This window comes from Ammospiza caudacuta, chromosome 10 (genome assembly GCF_027887145.1).
Source record: "Ammospiza caudacuta isolate bAmmCau1 chromosome 10, bAmmCau1.pri, whole genome shotgun sequence".
Lineage (NCBI taxonomy): Eukaryota > Metazoa > Chordata > Aves > Passeriformes > Passerellidae > Ammospiza > Ammospiza caudacuta.
The window spans coordinates 10922368-10946690 of NC_080602.1; the positions used below are offsets into that span (position 1 = coordinate 10922368).

The following is a 24323-nucleotide window of genomic DNA, read 5'->3' on the forward strand; positions in this document are numbered from 1 at the left end:
CAGCAGGGCTCAGAAAATAACTTCATCAATGAGCCTGCTGCCCATTAAAGCCTCACACACCTCTCTGGGCCTGCTTCTTGTCCTTCCCAAGGAAGATTTCTCCTTCCTTCACCTCACACTGCTGTTTTCTTCCATTGCCACATTTCTGGCAAGGAGAAAAGTGGGTCAAAAGAGCTGAGCTCGGGGCTGGGGGTTTCTAAGCTTGGCCTCTGAGGGGTTTGGTGCCCTGTGGAAGTGCAGCCTTTCCCTTCCATTGGGAGGGCATGAGGAGCCCAGACCCTTCTGTGGGGCTGGCACTGAGCTGTGGTTATTGAGGCAGTTGTAACAAACAGAAGAACACCCTGTATTTAAGAAGACTTCTCTCTTTTCTGTCTTTTTATACCCTCTCACAAAGTTTATACTTATTCACTGGCCACAATAAATCAACATCATGTTCATTGGTGCAGGGTGTCTCCACCACTGTTTTCCTCCAAAATCTAACTGCAGACCCCTTGTTTATCTCTTTTTCTCCTCCATTTCCATACCAATGGCCTTGGTACAACTCCTTTCAGGGGCAAAGGCAACTCTTATCAGCTTCTCTTCTTCAACCCTGACTCACAGACCAGCTGTGAGCCCCCTCCACACTGCTCACAGCACAGGAGGATGCTCTGAGGGGACAGGAAGGAACTGACTTCAATCTCTCCTGGCAGAAAGCAGCTCCCCACTGCCATGCTGCTCAAAATCCCCTTCTCCTCCACCAGCCAATTTGATTTTTGGCCATAGTGCTATTTGGGCCAAGCTCCTGCCTCATTGACACAAGTCTCAGACCTGACACGTTCTCTCCAGCCCTGCCTTGCTGAACCCAGCCAGGGAGGTAGGGAAATGCTGCTCTCTCTCTCTGGCTGTCTCATTAAAGTTTCCCACTTGCTCTGAATGCAATCAATAATGCCTTCCTGGAAGAGCCTTTGAAGAGGAGCCATTCATTTGCACCCACTTGCCAGGGCTGATGTGCCTCAGACAAACTGGCCTCCAAGTCTGGGCTGAGCCTGGCAGAACACACTCTGAGGGACAAAACAGAGCTGGCATTGGATCAGGAGCCCAAGTGTGACAGGAATCTGTCTGTGGAAGGTTCAGGAGCTGCCTCAGCTGTCCCCAGCACCAGCACTGTCTGTGTGGGTGTCGCAGGTGAAGTGCTGGCAGCAGGCTGTGAGGGCTGGGGGCACTGACACACCCTGAGGGGGTCAATTCCTGCTCCAGAGCCTTTCACAGTGCTCCTTCTGTGGGGCACAGCCCTTCTGAGGGGGAAATCTGTGCTCCCACACACTTCAGGGAATGGGCACTGCCCTCGCTGCTTCCTGAGCTCACAGCATTGGGGTGTGATTTAGAAGCTCCCTTTAACTGGAATACAGGGCTGTCACACCCCTGTCCCTGTCACAAACACACCTTACAAAAGCTGCTGCCCTCTGCTCACTCTGGAGGGCTGTGTCGAGCTCTGAGCTCCTCAGGACAACAGGGACACAGAGCTCCAGAGGCTGCAGAGATGAGGAAGAGCCTGGAGCACCTCCCTGCTGAGGAGAGGCTGAGGGGGCTGTTCAGCCTGGAGAGGAGCCCCAGCTGAGAGGGGCCCTGAGCCCTTGGTGTCCCTGGGGAGCCCTGGGTATCCCTTGGCATCCCTGGATGTCTCTGGGTATCCCTGAGTGCTGTCCCAGGGTATTCCTGGGTGTCCCTGGGTGTCCCAGGGTATTCCTGGGTGTCCCTGGGTGTCCCTGGGTATCACAGCATATCCCTGGGTGTCCCTAGGTAGCCCTGAGTGTCCCTGGGTGTCCCTGTGTGCAGGGAGGAGCAGAGCAGGTCCCAGGCTCAGCTCCAGGCCCAGCAATGGCCCCAGAGCCACGGGCAGGGCCTAAGCCCAGGAGCTGCCCCTGCCCAGGAGGCAGAACTGCTGCCCTGGGCAGTGCCCAGCCCTGAGCAGAGCCCAGACAGGCTCTGGGGTTTCCTCCCTGGGGATATCCCAGAGCCCTCCCAACACAATCCTGTGCCTGGCTGGTGCTTTCCAGGCTGTCCCAGTGTGTGACTCAGGGTAGGTGACAGCTCCTCACTGTGCCCTGTGTGCCAGCCCCAGGCAGGCTGGGCCAGGCTCCTGCAGGGCTGCAGCTGGAACAAACCCCATCAGTAAATCTCCATCAAACCCTGGGAAGTGACAGTGGCAGGAGGAGCCCTGGTGCCAGGCTGCAGCACATCCCTCCCTCTGTTATTGTAACACAGCAGTGATAATGGACCCTCCAAACACAATGGCCTGAGGCAAATGCCAGGCAGTTGGCACGGTGTGGGCACGGAGCTGAGGCAGCTGGGGCTGGCAGGGCACAGGGAGAGAGAGCTCCCTGAGAGACAACAAACCCACAGAGGCCAGGCCCAGCTCTGCCAGGGATTAGGGACCACCAGGAGAGCAGCCTGTGGCTTTAGGAGCCCTGCACAGCCCCAGTCAGCAGGAAAGGGCAGACTGAGGGACCCTGGCACCCCTGACAGAGCTGGGCACAGCAGCACCGTGTCACTGCCCTGCTCACCCCTGTCACTGGCACTGCCCAGGGCAGTGCCCAGCTGGATCTGCCACACGGGCACCTCTGTGCTGAAAACACACCAGGGCAACACCAGCCCTGAGACAGCAAATGGCTCCCACTGCCACAGCCTGGCTCTGAGCTCTTGCCCTACAGATGGCTCTGGGCCCTAATCCTAAAGCAGGAATTCCTACAGACAGATGGCTCTGTATCCTAATCCCAAACCAGGTATTCCTGTAGACACACAGCTCTGTGCCCAAATCCCAAACCCCATGGCAGGCATTCCTACAGATACTCTGTGCCCTAATCCCAAATCCCACAGCAGGTATTTCTACAGACAGACACTCTGTACCCTAATCCCAAAGCAGGTATCCCTACAGACACTGTGCCCTAATCTCAAACCCCAAATCAGGTGTTCCTACAGACAGACAGACATTGTGCCCTAATCCCAACCCCCAAATCAGGCATTCCTACAGACAGACACTGTGTGTCTTAATCCCAGAGCAGGTATCCTACAGACAGACACTGTGCCCTAACCCCAAACCCAGAGCAGGTATTCCCACAGACACTCTGTGCCCTAACCCCAAACCAGGTATTCCTACAGACAGACAGACACTGTGTGCCCTAATCCCAAACCCCACAGCAGGTATCCTGCAGACAGACAGACAGTTCTGTGCCCTAATCCCAAAGCTCAGAGCAGGTATTCCTACAGACAGACACTCTGTGCCCTAACCCCAAACCAGGTATTCCTACAGACAGATACTGTGCCCTAATCCCAAAGCCCAGAGCAGGCATTCCTATAGACACAGACAGACAGACAGACAGAAGATAGACAGACAGACACTGTGTGCCCTAACCCCAAAGGCCAGAGCAGGCATTCCCTGCTCACACCCTGCTGTTGACACAGGACCCATTAAGCACTGCCAGGAGGTGAGTGTAGAAAAAGGAAAAGCTTTTTCCTTTTCATGGCAAGCCCCGTGGCTGCACAGCTATTCAAATATTTGCCTGGCTCCTTATAATTCATTAGAAGCCATTTCTGATGATATTCTCTTTGAAACTGTATTCCCAGGGCCCAGGTGGGGAGCTGAATTTCCATTAGAGCAATAGAACTTCCTGCCAAAGAACAGCTCCTCCAAAAAAACTTTTCTGGGTGTGTTTCTCCTGGCTCAGGGCAGGGGATGGAGCAGGGGATGCCCATGGGCAGGAGAGGGAAAATTCAATGTACAGAATAAAGAACATCCATGTCCTTGTGCTGTCTGCTCTCCCTCCACAAGGATTTTGTGCTGCACAAGTGACAACAGTTCCATGTGAGAGGCTGTGGTACAATAATGAAACACCTCTGACTGATATTCCAACAAGAGGGTGTTGCCATTTGTTGCAGGGCAGCCAGGATTTTCTCTGAGAGGAAAAGATGTCTCAAGTTTGGGGTCACTTTGTGCAGTGAGAATGAAAATTCCTGTATCTTGCATTATGGTTTTAATCAGCTCCTGCAAGCACATTAAAGAAAGTGCTTAATAAGGCTTCAGAAATGAGGTAATGCAAATCAGGGAAGAAGCCCAGCCCCCAATCCCCCTCCTGGCCACACTGCTGGTGTTTGTTGAGGCTGATTGTACCCAAGCCTGGCCACAGGTTTTGATGAGTTGCTCTCCTGGGCCTGCCTTGCTGTTTAATGGGACAGAGCTGCAAATCCTGTTGAGAAAGGATCTGCTCAGCCCCTTGGAGCTGCCTGTGCCACAGGACCCTGCTGTGCTGCTGAGAACAGCCACTGCCCAGCTCCTCCCCTCTCCACTTACACATTTGGCCAAAACATCCCATCCCACTCCCCTGTGGGGGAATCAGAAAACCAGAAACTTCCACAGACACTGAAGGGTTTGATTTGCAGCCTTGGGTTGATGTAAAAATACAATACACAGACATTAAACAGAAAAATCATAAACTTATGGTTCTATAGTTGTAAGAAAATGCTTTAAATAAGTGAGAAACTGAACTGATAAATGGTGAAGGGTTTCTAATGTAGGGGTGGGGTTGTATGGAATAAGCTGATGTGGGAAATGGATTTGTAGAGAATTCTTACAGCCTGACAGAAGGCTCACATATCTGTATGCAAACCTTGAGATAAGAAATGCTGACTGAGAAATGCCATGGAATAGGACAGACATTGCTGAGAGAGAAATGGAACTAGAAACAACTTTCAAAGGATGGCCTTGCAGGTAAGACCAGATACTTTGGAGAAATAGAACTATGAAAGATGCATTTTAGATTAATGGCTTTTAGGCATTTCCAGCATGGTGTGAAAAAAGCTGATAGGCCAAGAAATGCTCATAATGTAATTAGGAAATAGTTGGTTTCTGATTGTGATGGTGTGAATTATAACATCTGTATTGTCTCACCCGTCTCACGAGACTGAAAATGGAATAAAAGTTTTTCAAACACCTCTCAGCTGCCCCATCTCTGGGTCAGAAAAGGGCTTAATCCAACAAACTGGTGCCCTGTGTGAGGATTGAGCTCACAACCTTGAGAGTTTAGAAGTTATAACAGAAGCATTTGTGTGCATGTGAGACAGAAACCTGCTGGGTAAAAGCATCCACAGTGCAGCAGAAGTCAGTAAAGGAGATAAGTTAGAAAAGCAAAATAAACCTTTTGGCATCTATTCATTGGGTTAGAAAGTTCTGCATTGCCTTGTAACAAAGAACTTGTGGCTACTTTGGGCTGTGGCAGGCTGCTTGCTCCTCTAAAATCTCACAGCCTCTGACACTGATGTTTATCTGAGCCATAAATAGTTCTTAGCCCCAAAATAGTCCCATCCCTTCATAATTAGGGGTGACAATGATACCCCAGGCCTCCAGCCACATTATTGTAATTGCATTTAGGAGAGGCTACAGATAGGTCAGACAAACAAAGGGAATTAGCAAATCAAGGAGAATCACTTGGGAGCCATATTCTCCTGGCCTCTGGAAGCTCCTTCCTGGTCCTTCCACACAGGCCCTCCAGCTTTGGGTCCATTTCCTAAACAGCTGAAGCTTCTAGAAAGTGACATTACCTTTAGAGGGTCTGATCTGTGCCCAGTTGTTACTGGCAGTTGTCACTGGGACCTGAGAGGATGCATTCCCTCCCTCCTAAAGCTCCTCTGTAATATAGAAACTAGAGGGAAGAAAAAGACAGCACTCAGGCAAGTTTGCAAGGTTTCAATAACATAATAGCCTGAAAATCATCAAATTGTCCCCTGCTTCAGGTTTCAGCTGCAGAAACCAGAAGATGTATTTTTCTTCCTGAAAAAAAAATCTGAAAAATCCTCACTTATGACAGTATTACCATTTTGATATATATCAAACCCAGATAGTTCCTTTCCTTCCCATCACAGTCCCTCCCACAGAGTCTGCAATCAAAACATTTTGGTTATCTTGCCTATGTGCTATTTGGAAACAGATTTATAGGAGCAGGATTGTGCTGTTGTTCCAATGAATGTTCTTAAGTCAAAATAGTTTGATGTTAAATACAGATTACTTCATCCCAGCACCAACCATGGGGTAGATGCTGTGTATTCAACAGGGAAAGCTCAGAAAATTGAGGGGTTTGACTCCCTGTCTGACCTGGATGGTTCATCCTGATTGAATCCATGGGTTCCATGGTGTTTTTCTGTCTGCAGGATGTTCATGTTTGGATCTCCTTTCCCTGGGCACTCTCAGCTCAGCAGTGGGGAGACCCAGCTCCCTAACCCTGGGACAGTGGGACAGTGGGACAATGGGACACCTGGCCCTGGGACCATGTGCTGCAGGAAGCACTGACCAAGCTGGGTACCCCAAAGAAAGGCTGAGATAACAGGAGTTACTCTGAGGGAGGACAAGCCTGGCTGGAGCAGCCCTGTTTGCTCTGTCCTGTGCTCCTGGCCTGGGGAACTCCAGGGAACACCACTGGGGCTGGTGATCCACATTTGAGGGAAGCCAGAGCCCAGGCAGTGGGAGTGCAGCTGCCTACACTGCAATCAAGCTCCCAACTGCAGGGGAGACACGGCAGCCACTTCAGCGAGGCTCTATTTATACTCTGCCCTTCTGGTAAATTCATTCGTGGGACCACTCATGCAAAATGCATCATGCAAATGAAACTGCTACATTTGGAATTAAGCTTATTTTCATACTCCAGTGAACACGAGTGCCTTAGATTGTTTTTCTTGCTTTTTGCCTTCCTTTTCTCTTCAGGTTGTTTGCCCAGCTGTATCCCCAGAGCACCTCTCTGGGATCTGGGGAGGATGGCAGAGGCTGCTGGGACTTGCAGCCCCAGCTCAGAGTGTCCTGAGCAGCACTGATGTGGAACTGATGAGAGCCTGGCTGCTGTACAGCACTGCAGCCCTGGAGAAGGCTGCTCCTGCTCACTGCAGCCTCGGAGATAAATTCATGCAGAGCATGGCCAATTGCAGGGGAATGAAGGGAGAGGCTGCTGGCAGCTTGGGAAGGGCCCCCTGATCCCTGCCCTTGCTCCAGCAAACAAGGAGCTGAGTGAGGAGGGCTCTGTGTGTGCTGCCCCTGCCTCCATGGGAAGGGACTGGCCCAGCTCTGTGCAGTGAGGGTGCTCCGCCCTCACACAGTGATCCCCCTCTGGCCATGCAGCTCTGCCCTGCACACGCTCCCCTAGGGCACACACTCCTCTGCAGAGGCCCAGCACACCCTGCTCACATCTCCTAACAGCTGATCTGCTCAGAAGCAAAGAGCTACAGAGACACTGCCAGCTGATGAGGCATGGAGCAGGAGGGGGGCACCACAGGGAGCAGACCTGCAGCACCCCCTCTCCCAAATCCTCCTCCTTCTTTAGCTGTGCACAGCAACCTCCTGCACACCGAGGGAGTCTGTCCAGCACTGCTCTGTCCTGGCACCCCCAGATCAGCACTGATGGGTGCAGAGAGGGAAGATGAATGTGGCCTTTCAGACAGGGATCATCTGCAGGCCCTTCAGAGGAAGAGAGCTGCCAGCATGGCTGCAGGAGCACAACTCCCACGCAGGGATGAAGCAGCACTCCCCCTCCCTGTGTCCCCTCTGCTCTGTGGCAGGCACTGCACCAATGACAGGGGATCACCCCTTCCCCCTGCCTCCCTCCCTGCTGTGAAGGGAGAAGCTCCCAGTGTCAAACTCTGTCCAGGAACTGCAGCCTGGGCCGAGCCCAGTCTGACACAGCCCGTGGTGTTTGCTGTCAGGGCTCTGCAGTGCACAGAGTCTGCATTGCAGTCCCAAACTGCAACCAGCAGCAGCCCTGCCCTGCCCTGGCAGCACTGCCCCACCCTGGGGAGCCTGTGCCCCACAGGGCACCCAGCTGGGCTGTGCCAGGGCCCAGGACAGCAGCTCAGGAACAGCATCCCTGGAGTGGCATTGGAGACAGAAGCTGAGAATGGCTGCTCAGTCAAACTACAAGTGAGAGAGGGAAAAACACTGATCTGCTCCTGTCTTGTCATTTTCAAAACAAGTACAGTACAAAACAGCAAATATGCTTCAGTTCTCTTCAAGCAGCTCCTGGAAGGGAAGTCAAGGAGCAGAGGGAAGCAGGCAGGGAGCTGAGCACTGCTGTGGGTGCCTGTGAGTCTGTGGAGAGCCTGAGCCACCAGCTCACCTTTGCTGAGCCGCTCAGAGGAGAGGGAAGCAAAGCAACCACGGGACAGGCCAGCACACCTGGAGAGATGTCAGTGCCTGTCAGCCCCTGACTCACTGAGTCACCCCAGAAGGACACTTGTGCTTTGTTCATCTCTCTGTGCACTCCTGCCTGCACCACAGAGTGAATGAATATAAATTATAAATCTGAGGGCTGGGGCTGCCTCTCCCCAGCACCTGCCCAGTGTCATCCCAGAGCTCAATGAGGCTCTGCTCTGCTCCAAGTGAAGCCCTCACAAAAGGTAACACCACAAGGATGAAGGCTGAGATTTCTGAAGCATGCCCCAGTGCTCTCTCTCCCTGTGAGTGCTTGGAGGAGGGAAGGACTCAGCTCTGTCATGAATTAATGTTGTGACAGCTCGCTGCAATCGAGCCATGACTTGCATGGCTGCTTCCCCTTCACATTCCCAGGAGCATGCCCTGCATTAGATCATGCTCTGCAGCAGGCTCTGCTCCAAAGCACAACACAAAGTATGGGGATGAAGATGAAATTGCCCTGACCAGCTTTCCTTGTCCTGAAAATATGCTCCTGACATGTGGAGAGAGATGCAGGGAACTTTCTGTCTGCTTTGGAGAGCACAGAGACAGGAGAAAACAACTGATTTCCAAGCTACTTGCAAGGTTGTGGCTTTACCCACGTTATTCCTGACAACTCACCCTGCACCCTGGAATTCCCCTGGGAGCAGCACAGGATCCTGGGCTTGTGGGGATCTTGCTTTTCACCAGACCTTTGTCTGCAGATTGCTCTTCCTTCCTTTTTCCCTTAGCACAGTGTCAGAGAATATAGAAAGCAAGAGAGCTCTAACACATGCCTATGCTTATCTCTTCATTCAAGAGATAAGCACAGAGAAGCAGCAGATGGCAAACAGATGCCACAGGTTCTGCAAATCAGCTGTCTCCAGCCCTTTCCTCAGAGCTGTTCCTGGACCTTTGGGGGCACTGAGAGGGCAAGCCCTCGCTGTCTGGCTGATTGCTCTGCTCACCAGCTCCACAATTCCTACAAGGGGCCCACCTGTGCCCACCCCCCTGCAGCACCTCCACAGATCACATGGATGCTGGTCCCAGAGCCCACGGCCCACAATCTGCAGAATTCCCAACAAAGCATCAGGCATTAGGGGCAGGAAGGAGAAGGAGCACTCAAGGCAAGCAGCTGTGGGAGGGCAGAGCTGGCAGGCAGGGCTGTCTCACCTCCTCCCACTGGTGGATGTAGCGGATGAGGCGCGAGAGGCGCAGCAGGCGCAGCAGGCTCAGGATCTTGGTGAAGCGCACGATGCGCAGCGCCCGCGCCGTCTTGTACACCTCGGAGTCGATGCGCGTCTCCACGATGAGGAAGATGTAGTCCACGGGGATGGAGGAGATAAAATCCACCACAAACCAGCTCTTCAGGTACTTCATCTTGATCCTCTGCGGGTCCAGGATGATCTCGGTGTTGTCCTCCACCACGATGCCTGTCCGGAAGTTGAGGACGAGGTCGATGAGGAAGAACGTGTCCGAAACCACGTTGAAGACAATCCACGGGGTGGTGTTTTCATCCTTGAAGAAAGTGATGCCCACAGGGATGATGATCAGGTTCCCTACCATCAGCAGCAGCATGGTGAGATCCCAGTAAAACCTGGACAGCAAGACAGAGACATGTGAGATCAGGTCGGGGAGCCCGGGTCAGCTGCACTGATGAACTCATCCATCTCTGCTGTCAGTCATCCCCTGGGCTCTGCTGCACAAGCTGCTAATTGACTAATTAATATCAGAGGAACACTCCTGCTCTGCCTTCGAGGGCTCACAAAGGAGCTGAGCCAGGGCTGGGCATGCCTGCTTGAACACCTTCCTGGCACCTGGGAGCTGCCTGGGGACTGACTGAGAAACCTGAGGTTACCACAGGGACTGCTTGGTAAGGAGAGAAGGACTGGGGAGGCCTCAGAGTCTGAGTGTCAATAAAGCCATGTGGGGTTAAACCACCAGCTGTGCTCCTGCTGCCTGATCCTGCTTTAGAAGCAGCCAGCACTGAGAGCTCTGGGATCAGGATGGAGCTGGAGCCTGTGCTCTCATCTCCAGCCCTCAGTTCAGATTCCTGCCAAGCTGGACTCCAGGAGCTCAGCCCACGCTCTACAGGCTCCCATGTTGTACAGAAACAATCAATAAAGCCTGGAGTCAGTGCCTGGAGATGCCTATTCCATTTCTAAGGACAGTAACACCAACATTTAACTCCTGTTCCATGAGGCACAGTCCCCAGGAAGCTTATCTGCACTCCAGTGGTAGCTCAGTGTTGTCCAGTGGCCCTTACTGTAACACTCAGTTTTGTTTTGAAGGCACACACAGGCTGAGTAGAACCCCTAATTTATACCACTGGGATTTTTTTAAGATTTCCCACAGATGCACAATGAGACAATGTGGTCCCAACTCCCTCAGAGTGAGGACTAAAACCCTTCCCAGTGTCAGAGCTTGCTGAGGAGCCTCTCTGCCCAGCACAGTGGTGCTCCAGTGCTCTCCTCATGTGTCACATGTGGATGCTGCTGCACTGTGGGCTCACACTGCCAAGATTCCAGCAACCCAAATTGTGCACTATGGGTCAGCTACTCTAATATCATCAGTTATTAATCCAATATTAGTTACAGCTACCCTAATATCATCAGTTATTAATACAATAATCACCCCTTTGTCACAGGAGATGAGCAATCACCTCAACAGCAGTGAGAGCATCAGTGTGACCCTGCACTGACACTGATTTATCAGAGGGAAGTGTTGGGCTGCTGAAGGATGTGCACATGCTGCTGCTCCTGAGATGTTTCAGGAGAGCTGGACTTGCTTTAAAAACCCTCAAGCTCTACCTTGGTCAGTGGCTGTTTGGCTGGAACCTGGACCAGGCTGAGCTGCTGCAGAACAGGATTTTCAGAGCAAGGCAACTGCATGGTTTGTTAAACTCTCAGCAGGGAAACCAAAAGGGCAGAATATACCTTAAAAGCCTTCTCTGTCTAGAGCCTCTCTCCCTGGTAAGAACACTTTAAAGCACCTAAAAGCATCTTTAAGATTCCAGCTCTTGCCCATGTTCAGGCAGGGTCAGCAACCAGCAGCACCCCAGCAATTCTCACAATCATTCAGCAGAGGCTGATGGGAACTGATTTTAGAATAAGCAAAGTTATTCACTAACAAGCTTTCTAAAAATGACCTCAGCTCTCTCCTCCTGGCTTTCAAGGTGCCAGCAATCCCCCCCTCAGTGTGCAGGTCCAGGGCTGCTGGCAGCACTCAGCAGTGGGATTTGTCCATCTGCCTCCCAGAGCAAGGCTGTGGCACCCAGCAATATGCATTAATATAAATCCGTGTTGTGAGCTTCCTTAATAAGGGCCTGAGATGATGCTGCAGCTTTCCCAGGCAATTAATCTGGATAATCACACAATAGCAGGAAGTCTGGAAGCAGTGTGTGCATTATTACTGAAAATAAATAACCTCCCAGCCATCCTTCATTTCCCTTAGGGAATACACAAGGAGATAGGCCCAGAGAAAATGAGTTTTCCCAAGTTTCAAATTAACGGCATGAGCCTGGCACGGCCAGGTTTGCAGTGCTGGGAAGGTAAGTGCCTTTCTTCTGAGATCTTTGCATTTTTGTGCCTCTTTTTTAGGCTGTGTGGTGATTTCTACGCTTGGGGACATGGCCAGCAGTGGCAGGATGGCTCCCAGCTCAGGGAAGATGTTTTGCACACACACAGGGACAGTGAAACACTTTCCCCTGACTGCAGCACCCCTGCTAGCCCAGCCTCTCCCTGGCCAGTGTGCTCAGCTGTCCTGCATCCTCACCTGCAGCAGTTCCTGAGCCCCCAGGGTGTGCAGTGTGGGCAGGGGAGACTCCTGAGCCCCACTGCCACGTGTCCCTCACAGCACAGCTCTCCTCAGGGCTGCACTGCTGACTCCACGTTATTGTCACAGCCCCTCAGCTCTGACCTTTAAAGCCACCACTTAAAACCAGGGAAGGGAAACTTCTGTACCCAGTGATCCCTCTAATAAAGGTGTCAGACAACCTTGGGGCTGTATGAAGGAGGCAGAAAAAGCTGGGACACACCAAGAATTTGGTCTGCACACCAACTCCAGCACCTGCCTTTCCAACATGAACTGCCTGGAAGTTCAAATTCCCCTGTTAAGATTTGCAGAGCTCCTGCACATTTCCATTTACCCACACAGGAAGCAGGATCTGCTCAGGGTGGCATCAGTGCATTTAGACTTAATTAGACTCTGTGGGCCTGCAACACCTCAGAGGGCTGATACCATCCAAGTGTCATTTTGCATTTGCTCCCAGGAATATCTTTCCCCTCCCTGTAAATTACTGGCCACAATGACTAACAGTGCATGTGATGTATGGAAGGGCAAGCACCAGCTATTAATAACCCATGTTTTCTGCATTTCTGTTGTTCCTTTCACCCAGGGATTCCACGGAGCTGACAGTGATGAAATTGGCTGTGCTGCACCCAGGAGAGGCAGAGTTATTATCCCTGCCTTGCACACAGAGGAGCCACATGGCAAAGTGAGGAGTGTGGGGTTTGTCCATGGAATGCTGAGCATAGGCAAGGCTCAGGACCTGAACCTGATTTTTGAGCCTAAGCAGATGTGAAGCCATTGGTATGGCTTGCAAAAGAGCCTAACAGAGATGCATCTCTGGGATGTCTGATATCCTGTCTTCTTCTCACTTCTCTTCCTGTTTCCAAAAGCCTACATAAAAAATTAATAAATATGAATGTATTGTTTTATTACAGTTGACTCAGTGCAACTGAGCAGCTCAGAGCACAGGGAACAGGCAGCACTATATAAACCAGATGTCTTGTTCAAACACCCTTGGTTTTTATATTCCATCCTACTCTCTGCGCACTCCTTGGATCTGAAAATCACATTTTAACATGCACCACTACCTCAGATCTCTTAATTCCCAATACATTATTTAAACAGAATGTATCTAAGAATTATTGTGGCATAGACACTTCAGGAATATGTGCTCCTTAAGCACTGCTGTGTCACTCAGCTGATGTGACAGCCTGTGCACTCTGTAGGTATTGGTTTGTGGGTTTGGAATGCAGGACCATCTTTCTGCTCTGCCTAGAGCACACTGTGACAGCAGGCTGGGATATTGCTTTTGGAAGTCATTCTTTACAATTAAATGAAATTTCCTTTTTCATTCCATGGTGCAGCGTGGGCAATTCTAGAGCATGAGCTCAGGAAGTTAGGAATTGGAGAGAAAGCAGTGAATCCCAGAGGTGAGAGACTCAGCAGCACCACTGGGTCACAACAGCACTAAAACCCTGTGCATTTGTGGCTTCTGAACTGTTCTGACTCCACAGTGCTTGCACAGTCCAGAGAAAATGAACTTGAGTGGCCTCACCTCTAAATTAACAAAGCTTTTTGGGGTTTTCAGCTCCTGCTGAAGGGCAGCCAGCTCAGGGCTGAAGCACAAACAACAATGCACCTGCCTGGCCGTGCCAGGGGCCAGGAGATTCTCCCCAGCACTGGAACTGAGTTCCCAGCCCATGGCCAGCCCTGCTGACCTCCCAAGAACAGCACTTTAATGAGCACAGCTCGTTCAAAGCAAGCCCAAAGCCAAGCCCAGCTCTGTCCCAAGGCTCGGGGCTGACTCCAGAAGGAGAGTGCCACCTACTGAGTCCCACCCGGAATCTCCATCCCCTGCTGGTGGGGACCAAGTGCTCCTAAATCCCTTCGGAGCAGCTGGAAACCTTCTCTCCGGGGTGGCAGCTGCCTTTCCTGGCTCTGGAATGCAGTTGGATCAGGTGGCCTGGCAGGAAAGAGCAGTTCTCAGGAGGGCTCTGGGGCTGGAAACAGAAATCACCTTTGAAAAGAGCTTTAGGGTGTGGTTATTAATTGTTGTGGTGCTGCTGGTTTTAGGATGAGGTGAGAGATGAGAATTGATTCTAAGTTCTCAAAAGGTTGATTTATTATATTATATTGTATTGTATTGTATTATATTATATACCAAAACTGTACTAAAGAAAGAGAAAGGATCCATTAGAAGGCTAGACAAGAAAGTAACAAAAACCTGTAACTGACCAAAGTCCTGACACAGCTGGACTGGGGTTGGTCATTAATTAAAAACAATTCACATGCTGGGTAAACAATTCTCCAAATCACATTCCAGAGGAGGAAAACATGGAGAAGCTGAAGCTTCCCAGCTTTCCAGGAGAAGAAATCCTGGCGAAGAGATTTTTCAGGAAATATGTCAGTGACATTAGGGGAGGTCAGGGTGCCTGGAGCCACAATGGGAGCAAAGTTGACTCCAGGAGCAGCCATTCACAGAGACAGCTGAACAGAGAGAGCAAGAGAAAAGCACGAGGAGATCCCTGCCTGCCTCTGGAAGCATCACTTCTGCCAGATAGGAGCAGGCTGCTTCTGCTGGAGAGTTACAGACTTTGCTCTGCCCTAGAGATAAAGGGTGGAATAGGGTGATTCACTGCTCCTGAACACACTGAAGGACATTTAACCAGCTCTGAGTCCAGCAATTCCCTGGTGGGAGGAATTAATTTATTTATAGAGAATTTACTCAAAGACCTGTGCACTTGGAAACTTCTTTGCCATGAATCCTCACCAGAAAGAGTCAAACGAGTTACAAAAATATTCTGAGTGCTGTGTAATGGGAAAGGACCCAGCTAAAGGAAAAGACAAACAGTTTTAATTCCTTCTGACCGCTCTATGCAAATACTCTGCCATCCTGACTAAAGCCCCTGGGAGCACTGCTAATTAACCATGCATTCTGACAGCACAGGAGAGAGCCTGCTGGGTGCCAGCCTCCTCCAGACTGCCCTGCATGCCTGCTTCTCCTGGATGCCTTCTTCTCCTGGATGTGTGCTTCTCCTGGATGTGTGCTTCTCCTGGATGTGTGCTTCTCCTGGATGTGTGCTTCTACTGGATGCCTGCTTCTCCTGGATGCCTGCATCTCCTGGATGCCTTCTTCTCCTGGATGTGTGCTTCTCCTGGATGCCGGCATCTCCTGGATGTGTGCTTCTCCTGGATGTGTGCTTCTCCTGGATGCCTGCATCTCCTGGATGCGTGCTTCTCCTGGATGTGTGCTTCTCCTGGATGCCTGCATCTCCTGGATGCCTGCATCCCCTGGATCTCTGCTTCTCCTGGATCTCTGCTTCTCCTGGATCTCTGCTTCTCCTGGATCACTGCTTCTCCTGGATGCCTCCATCTCCTGGATGCCTCCATCCCCTGGATCTCTGCATCTCCTTCACCTCTGCTTCTCCTGGATGTCTGCATCTCCTGGATCTCTGCATCTCCTGCAGCCCTGCTGGCTCCTGGCTGCTCCAGGACTCGGAAGCACCAAACCCAGGGCACTGCCAGGCCTGGAAAAGCTGGCTGGCAAAGGGCAGCACCCACAGCACCTCCCCAGGGGTGCTCCAGCACCTCCCAGGTGCCAGCAGGAGCTGGCAGGGAATGTCCCTCCCCTGGGTAGTGACCCAGGGGCTCAGCTGGCTGCAGGCTCAGAAAGGGGATGGGATGGGATGGGATGGGATGGGATGGGATGGGATGGGATGGGATGGGATGGGATGGGATGGGATGGGATGGGATGGGATGGGATGGGACAGGACTCCCATGGAGCTCAGTCCCGGCCAGGACCACAAGGCCTGTGACAGTGATGGGTGGGAATGGTGACACCAGCAGTGGCTGATGGGGAGGGATCCCAGCACAAACCAGGTGTGGGCCTGGCAGCACTTTGCATCTGGATTCCTTAAGGCTGCTGTGCTGTCCCTGACAGAACTGCCATCGAATTCAGCTGGCAGTTCCACCCCAGGCAAGACATTCTCCAAGGTCTGCACTTAGCCTTTGACTTAGATTATCTTCAATCTACATAATTGCTCACCTAATCTCCTCTGAGCAGTGCCCAATTCCAAACCATGTTTCAAGTTTAGAACATATGCTCATATTATTACCTTAAAATATAATTACATGGATTTTGGTAAGTGGAAAATTAAGGAAGCTATTGCTTATGTAATACTTGGAGATGGCATTTGCAGTCCAAGCAAGGAAGTATTTTCATTGCTTCTCTATCATTAATTTTTAAATCTAACACTACATTATTAAACAATAATCAACACCCTACATTTTTCAAAGTAATGTCCAAACATTAATTAAATCCCAGCAGATATAATTAGGAAGGTATTATCATCCTATATTACAGATAGACTATGAGATACCAAAGATTAAAGAAACTCATTCAGAGGTAGAAGCACCACCCAGCAAATGTGGTTGTCTAGACTCAGGAGAGATTTCCAGCCATGTTATAATCTATAATTTGATCAGTAGCAGCAAAGGGGAAATTTCTTCTCTTTTCTACTGTAAAAGTATAAATATACACATTACTTAGAGGTATTTTTATTCCAGCAGTAATAGCTGACAATTTGCAAACACCACGTTTGAGGCACTGATGGATTTAAGCAATTATCAGTGGGTACATTGTGAGTGCTGCCCTTTCTTTAACTCACAGAACACACAGGGCACTCTGTCAGCCTGAGCTGCTGCCTCTGCTCTGCACCCTCTGCTGCCAGGCTGCTGCAGGGATGAGGAGCTGGTGGCATCTGGGGGCCCTGGGAGCAGAGCTGGCTCTGTGTGAGCCTCAGCAAAGCTTGCAAGGCCAAGGGCTGGTGCTGGGCAAGCCCTGGGATCAATCCAGGCTGGGGATGAAGGGATTGAGAGCAGCCCTGGGCCAAAGGGACCTGGGGGTGCTGGGGGGGGGGGGGGGGGGGGTGAGAGCTGGGAATGACCCAGCCCTGAGTGCCCCCCTGCCCCTCAGGTGAGACCCCACCTGCAGAGCTGCCCCAGCCCTGGGGCCCAGCACAGGGAGGACACAGAGCTGCTGGAGAGCCCAGAGGAGGCCATGGAGATGCTCTGAGGGTGCAGCCCCTCTGCTCTGGAGCCAGGCTGGGAGAGCTGGGGGTGCTCACCTGGACAAGAGAAGGATCCAGGGAAACCTCAGAGCCCCTGGCAGGGCCTGAAGGGGCTCCAGGAGAGCTGGAGAGGGACTGGGGACAAGGGATGGAGGGACAGCACACAGGGAATGGCTTCCACTGCCATTGGGCAGGGATGGATGGGACATTGGGAAGGAATTCCTGGCTGGGAGGGTGGGCAGGCCCTGGCACAGGGTGCCCAGAGCAGCTGTGGCTGCCCTGGATCCCTGGCAGTGCCCAAGGCCAGGTTGCACAGGGCATGGAGCAGCCTGGGACAGTGGAAGGTGTCCCTGCCATGGCAGGGGTGGCACTGGATGACCTTTAAGGTCCCTTCCAGCCCAAGCCATTCTATGGATCCACATGACACCAAATTTTGCAGGAGAATTCTGAAGAACTGAGGGCCAGGCAAGCAGAGCTAATCCCAAAGGCAATTCACCAAGCAGTGGGCTTGCCTAAACAAGGGAACAGCTCAGAGCTCAGGGTGCTTCATTAAGCATTCCCTCAGGAGAGATGGCAACACCTTCCCCTCGTGTGGGCTCTGTGGGGAGGGAGAACAGCCCCATGTGGGACACTCAGCACTGCCCAGGGAGCTGCCAGAGGAGCCCCCAGAAGCTGCTGCTGACTGTCCTTCACAGAAACTCCAATTACTGAGACACAAACACTTCCCTGGCCTCCATCTCCGTTTGAAAGGGGCTTTATGAATCAGCCAAGACAGACAGTCCTGACCTTCAGCAACTTTGCTGGAACATCTTTCTTGTGTTTGCTGCTTCCCTGCCTCAGAAAACCCCTCACTTTGCATTATCTTTGTGTCAAGTGCACCAGTCACCAACCACACCCACATGAAGTGGTTTCAAGCATGTGAAAAGCCATGGAAGGGATGCTGCCAGCCCTGCTCAGAAGTGTGCTCACTCCCAGCCAAGTGGGAAGTGAGGATGGGACTGAAGTGCCATGGCCAGGACAGCAGCACCCCAGCTGTGAGGGGATCCTCTGAGGGTGAGTGAACTCACATCCTAAGCTCAGTTTCAAGGATTCAGCACACCATATTTGCAGAAAGGCTCCTGGAGGCTGGAGTGCAGCTCCCTGCCTAGCATCCGCCCTTGGATAATGAGGCTCCATCCAATCTGTGAGGTCCTAACCCTGCAAGGGGCTCCAAAGCACGTGGCTAAGCATTTCCCAGGATTTATCTTCAATTTTCCCAGTCCTTGCTCTGCAGAGAAACTGGAGCACCCAGAGCTAAGGTGCTCCTGCACTTTCATTCCCAGTCACTCTCAACCACACCCATGGCACAAAGTCCCTGTGGATTTGACCCCACAGAGCCACTGCCCACTGTCCCCAGCTCCTGCTGCCTTCCTGCCTGCAGCTACCAGCTAACAAATTAAAGCCTATCTTAAATCTATACTTAGAAGCCAATCTTCCCAGAAAAGTAAAAATAAACAAGATTTCATTTCTCTCTCAGAACCAGAGATAGCCACAAGAGACTCGGTTTGTTCCGGCTCTAAATTTGGAGCACGGAGGCCAATAGAGCACACATCCCATTTCTGACTAAAGGAGCATTATTAATATTTTCTCACTTGCTTGGACACAGCTATTAATATCTCATGGAGAATTCCCCTGCAACAAGCTGCAGAAGCAGTGAAATTTTTATGGTACTACTCCTAGGAAAGCTCATCCCCTCTCTGTGTGCAGGCCCAAAGGAGCAGCATTTACACACTGAACCCAGACAATTTATTGTTGTTCTCACAGCACCTCCGAGGTGAGCACAGATATAAATTGTCCTGCAGTGGGAATTCACTGCAGCAGGGGCTGGAGACACCATCTGAGGGTGGAATGGTGCAGATTCACGGGGAGGTTTTCAGGATTCCTGGGGAAGGGAAGCAGGGCAGTGCAGCCACCATTAGCCCCATGTCCAGAGGACTCCTGTTCCCGTGGAAGCTCAGACAATTTTGGTCACAGCATGGCACAAAGCAGGTTTCACTCCATGGCTGGCTCACTGTCAGAACCCAGCACATCCCTCTGGCTGTCCTGGATGGCTCCAGCCCCTGCCAGGGGGCTCAGAGACCTTGGCACAAAGCCCAAGACACCTGGGACTTTGATTATGACCCATGGAGCAAATTACCACCTATATATGAAGAATTACAAGTCAAGAGAGTTTAATAATAGTTTGTCACTGGGTGAGAAGTAAATTTTTGGGGTTTTAGAATGGGAGGGCTTGGGGTCCCAAGATGGAGGAATTTGGGTGTGCCCTTTCTTCTTCTTGGCCTAGATGTTCTGGGTGATGGTGGCACTTTTGGATTGGTTTAGAGTAGAAGCTCAGTGTCTAACACAGGTGATAGGTATTGGGAAGTTATTGTAAATAATGTACACATAGTTTTTAGTATAAAAGACAACACTGCCTGAGGGTGGTCAGTGTGCCTCTGTCTGACCTGCTGAATGGACCTCAGCAGGCCAGAGAAAGAATTTTATAGATAAGAAACAAAAAACAACCTTGAGAGCTACAGCTGAGGAATCCTGACTCCTTCTTCGACTGCCAGGCTGGGAGAAGAGACTGGTACATACCTTGGGGTCACTCAGAGCAGCAGAAATCCCGAGAGCTCACCAAACCCCACCAGAAGGAAGGAGCCTCCCACCCCACACCCTCCATGGGTAGAGAACTCAGCACCATTCTGTGTGCAGCACTGAGCCAAAGCTGCAGGGCCAGCACAGAGCAGAGTTAACCTCTCTCCATGCCCCACCCCACGGCACTCACAAACATTTGTGGATTCCCCTTGTCCCTGCCCACCTGCAGCTGAATCCCAGGGGTCTCCAAGGTGGTGGATGTGCATTGATTGCAGAGTTCCCAGAACCAATTATGCATCAGCTGCCACCTCAGGGCCTGGCAATTCTGCATTGTTTGATCTCCTGAAATCTCCTGCTTGTATGAATATGGAAAAGTTCCTCTTTGTTTGCTGCCCATTGATCCACACATTGACCCTTCTCCTGTGTGCATTTCTCTCTGATGATTTAATAAGGAAAAAGACCAATAAAGTGAGGAAGGGAAGGAAGCCCCTTCAGGGGGACCTATTGCCATGGAAACATGCCATATGTTGCTGTTGTAGAGAAGGGATGGATCAATAAGGGCTGCAGCCTCCAAGCCATCAGAACATGCTGTGGAATGTGGAGGATTAAAGCCTAAAGACATGCATAAGCTGTGACATGATGAAGTTCAGGCCCTGGCCCATGTCCACCATCCATGAGTCAAAGCCCAGGAAGGGAGAATCTGCACCAGGGAGCTCTGAGCTGTCAGAGAGCAGCAGGGCTGGGGAAGAGCTTGGTTTGTACACAGGGACAGGAAGGAAAATGATTGTCTAAAGATGCTGCAGATATGTATGATATATATGATATATATGATATATATGATAGATATGATATATATGATATATATGATATCTATCATATCATCACAGAATCAGAGTGGTTTGGCTGAAGGGTCCTTACAGCCCATCCTGCCATGGGCAGGGACACTTTCCACCATGCCAGGGTCCTCCAAGCTGGCCTTGGGCACTGCCAGGGATGCAGGGGCAGCCACAGCTGCTCTGGGCAGCCTGTGCCAGGGCCTGCCCACTCCCACAGGGAGGAATTCCCTCCCAATATCCCATCTAACCTGTCCAGTCCCTCCATCCCTTGTCCAAAGTCTCTCTCCACCTCTCTTGTCAGCTCCTTCAGGCCCTGCAAGGCCACAGTGAGGTCACCCAAAGCTCCTCCTCTCCAGGTGGACAATCCCAGCTCTCCCAGCAGAGCTGCTCCATCTCTCTGGTGCCTCCTCTGGGCTCCTCCTGTGCTGGGCCCCAGGGCTGGGGCAGCTCTGCAGGTGGGGTCTCACCTGAGAGGGGCAGAAGGGCACAATCCCAGGGCTCAGCCCAGGGCAGGGGGCTCTGGGATGTCTCAGCTCAGAGCTGCTCCAAGAGTGGCACTGGACACACACACGTCACCCACACCAGGGACCTTCCACACTCATCTCCTTGGGAAGTCACAGGGATGACAGGCTGGCTTCTAAACTGTTTTGTGTTGACATGTCTGTCTTGACATAATTTGGGTTTATGTGAGCTGAGGATGTCACTCTCAGCACTAGGAAGCCAAATTTACTAAAATTAAACACCAAAATAAGGCAGAGAAATGACATGAGTCACACAACTAGGTAAGAATCACAGTTTGGGGAGTGGGGGGTGTGGAGGGGACACTGCAGTGCTTTCTGCCTTGCACTGACATATTTATGCCCTCATGCTCTGCAGTTGTCCCCAACAAAGTGACAAACCCTGCTAAGTCATCTGCCAGCTGAGAACAAGACTTGCCACCACCCGAGATGCTGAAACTGCTCCTCCTGGGCATTGCTGGGACTCACAGGGCCCCCACAGGAAACTGGGGTCCCTTAATGGCTTCCCACTGCAGGGATGGATGGGATAATGGGAAGGAATTGTTCCCTGGCAGGGTGGGCAGGCCCTGGCACAGCTGGGGCTGCCCCTGCATCCCTGGCAGTGTCCAAGGCCAGGTTGGACAGGGCTTGGAGCACCCTGGGACAGTGGGAGGTGTCCCTGCCATGGCAGGGGTGGAGTGGGATGAGCTTTAAGGCCCTTTCCAAGCCAAACCATTCTAGGATTCTGTGATCATTCCAACACCCAGGCTCTCCTCAAGACTCCAGAGCCCAGGTTTAGGATACCTGCCATAACCTTTGAAGCACTGCAGCACCAGGGAACTCACCCAGGCACCACATCTCTGTGTGTGCCCAGCTGAGCCCTGGGCCAGCCACATTTCCCACAAGGAAAGCCCAGAAAGCACCAGGAGAGCTCCCAGTGCCTGAGGATGGATCAAAGCTGAAGCTGCTGTTGAGCTGCATGATTTACTCAGCTCTGCTCCCAGGCACACGTGCTCCCTCAGCCTCCCTCCAACTTGCACAGCTCCCAGGATTTATGTCTGAGACAGGCAAGAGCATCTGCCAGAGCTCAGTCTGTGCACACATCCCTGCTGGGTGAGCTCTGGCCATGCCAGATGGGGCAGGGACACAACTCAGACCTCTGTCCTGGCTCATGGCAGCTCAGGAATGCTCAAAGCTGCCAGAAAAGGTGACAGAAAGCAGTTTGGGGTTTCCAGTGGTCTGCTGGAATGATCATATTCAAAGCTGCCTCCCTGTAAAGGCTCCAAACTTCCTGAAGCACATGTTCAGTGGGGACAGGAAAGCCAGAGTGACAGGAGGTGCTGGCTGCTGTCACCCCTGGCAAGGACAGCTCCCCTCAGCCCTGAGGGTTACACAGCACAGCAGAAGCACCCCTGCAGGAGAGGGGTCACTCCTGGGCAAATCCCTTCTTTCCCAGTGTGGCTTTGGGGTTAAACACACTCTGGCCAACAGGAATGGCCAGGTTTTAATGGGGATTTTCTGCACCCAGTGAATATGGCTGAAGTCCTGGAGGCAGTGCCTAAGGTGCAATGTTTGAAGAGCATGGATTGGGGTGGATGGAGCACATACTAGGCTGTGTTTCAGACCTTCAGCTCCTCATCATCCACATCACTTTCTGGGAATCCTCCTGGTTTAGAATTTCCCATCCTTTAGCCCTGGTGGGAAATGTCCCTGCTGGCACCACTGTTCTGACAAGGTTCGCACCCAGTGGTGCCAGAGCCTCTTGCCATGGGGAAGGAGTGGGGTGGAAGGAGTGAGGCACCTGAAAAGGTAACAAGGCACTGCCTGTGTGTACTTCAGCCTCCAAAGCACAAAATGCTTCTCCTGCCCAGCTCTCCTGCTGCTCACATCAGACTCTTGTTTGTAATGAGTTATTCAGGCTGCAATGGAGCACAATGAATCCTCAAAAAGACTAATGCTGCTGGGATCTTGGGGCTACTCAGGTAGCCCAGACCCCAGACAAGAGATGAATCACCTTCTAAAAATGCAGCAGTTAAGAAAAAAATAAAAAAGTCCAATTGCTTCTGATTATTTTCAGTCTCAGAAGAAACATACTGTACTGAGGCTGTGCTTACCTAAGGCATCCACGTGAATCCACTATCCCTCCCCCTGGAATGGCTGCTGAATTAATTACTGCCTTCCTGAGGCACTGAGGAGCTCCCCAGGGACTGGCTCCCTTTTGACCTCAAAGCTTTTTAGGGCAGGTGCCTGAGTGTCCCCACCAGCTGGGAAACTGAGGCACAGAGGGGTGGAGATTGCAGAGAGCCTCACTCCCATAGAAGGGAGAGGAGAGGGCAGGAATTCTGCATCCAATGCAGGGTGTGAAGGGCACTCAGCTCTGAGCTTCACATCCCCCAGAGCCCCTTCAGGTCCTGAGGAACTGGGACTGTCCCTCCTGATGCTGCTGGGCTGGGCTGAGTGCAATGAGGGAACCCAGCAGGAACTGAGGGGCAGGAGCAGGGCTGGGTGCACACCCTGGGACAGCAGAATGAAAAACTCAGGCAGAGGATGTGTGAAATGCATCCTGCTCAGAAAGGACATCACACACCTGCCACAGAGGATGCTCTGAATCACAACATGAAGAATTCAGTGGCCACATTCAGGATATTGAAGGCCTTTCCCCTCCCGTCAGACTGGCAGGAGGAAATTGGGCATTTCCCTGCCTGTGGCATGGAATGTGCACACACACTCCTGGGAAGGAGCATGGAGTGTGTGTGGGGATCAGGCACTTCCACCCAGCACCTCCCTGCCCTCTGCCAGCACCTGGGTGCTGCTGCACCTCTCCTGCTCTTCCCAGGACACTGCAAACTTTCTGACTTGTGGTGTGTTGGGGATCCCCAGGGGTTTCTCCTCTATCAAAACTGGCAGGGTCTGTGACACACAGAGCCCTCTCCAGCCATGTGCTCCCATCAAGAGACCTTCCAGAGCAGGCTGGAGCTGCAGCCTCATCTCTCACCAGGGTAAGGGGGCTCTGTAAACTTGCTGTGACCCTGCTGCTCCTGCAACACAGAGTGCCAGGGACAGGCAGACAAACAGTGATGGGCACCATGAAAAATGCTCAGATAAATCTTTTCCACTATGGGCTGGACTTGCCCTGCTCTACTGGAACAAAGCCATTGAGCCCTGGGGGAGCAAGTGCCAACCCTAAATCATTTCTTTGATTAATTGTTCTTGGGAAGGAAGAATTCATTAAGCATTCTGCTCAGCAATTAGAAATAAATATATTTTTAGAATGAACAACCTGCCAGAAACAAGTTGTTTCAGAAATATATTCAGCTTGATGCATTTTCCATCA

General features: G+C 51.6%; 1 protein-coding gene across 1 annotated transcript in view; it reads right to left on the reverse strand.

The window, feature by feature from the left end:
* Window positions 1-24323, reverse strand: part of HCN4 (hyperpolarization activated cyclic nucleotide gated potassium channel 4) — a 100615-nt gene that overhangs the window by 61282 nt on the left and 15010 nt on the right. The window contains exon 2 of the mRNA XM_058811115.1: window positions 9356-9779. Coding sequence (XP_058667098.1) covers window positions 9356-9779 — 424 coding nt within the window. The remainder of the gene's footprint in view (window positions 1-9355; window positions 9780-24323) is intronic.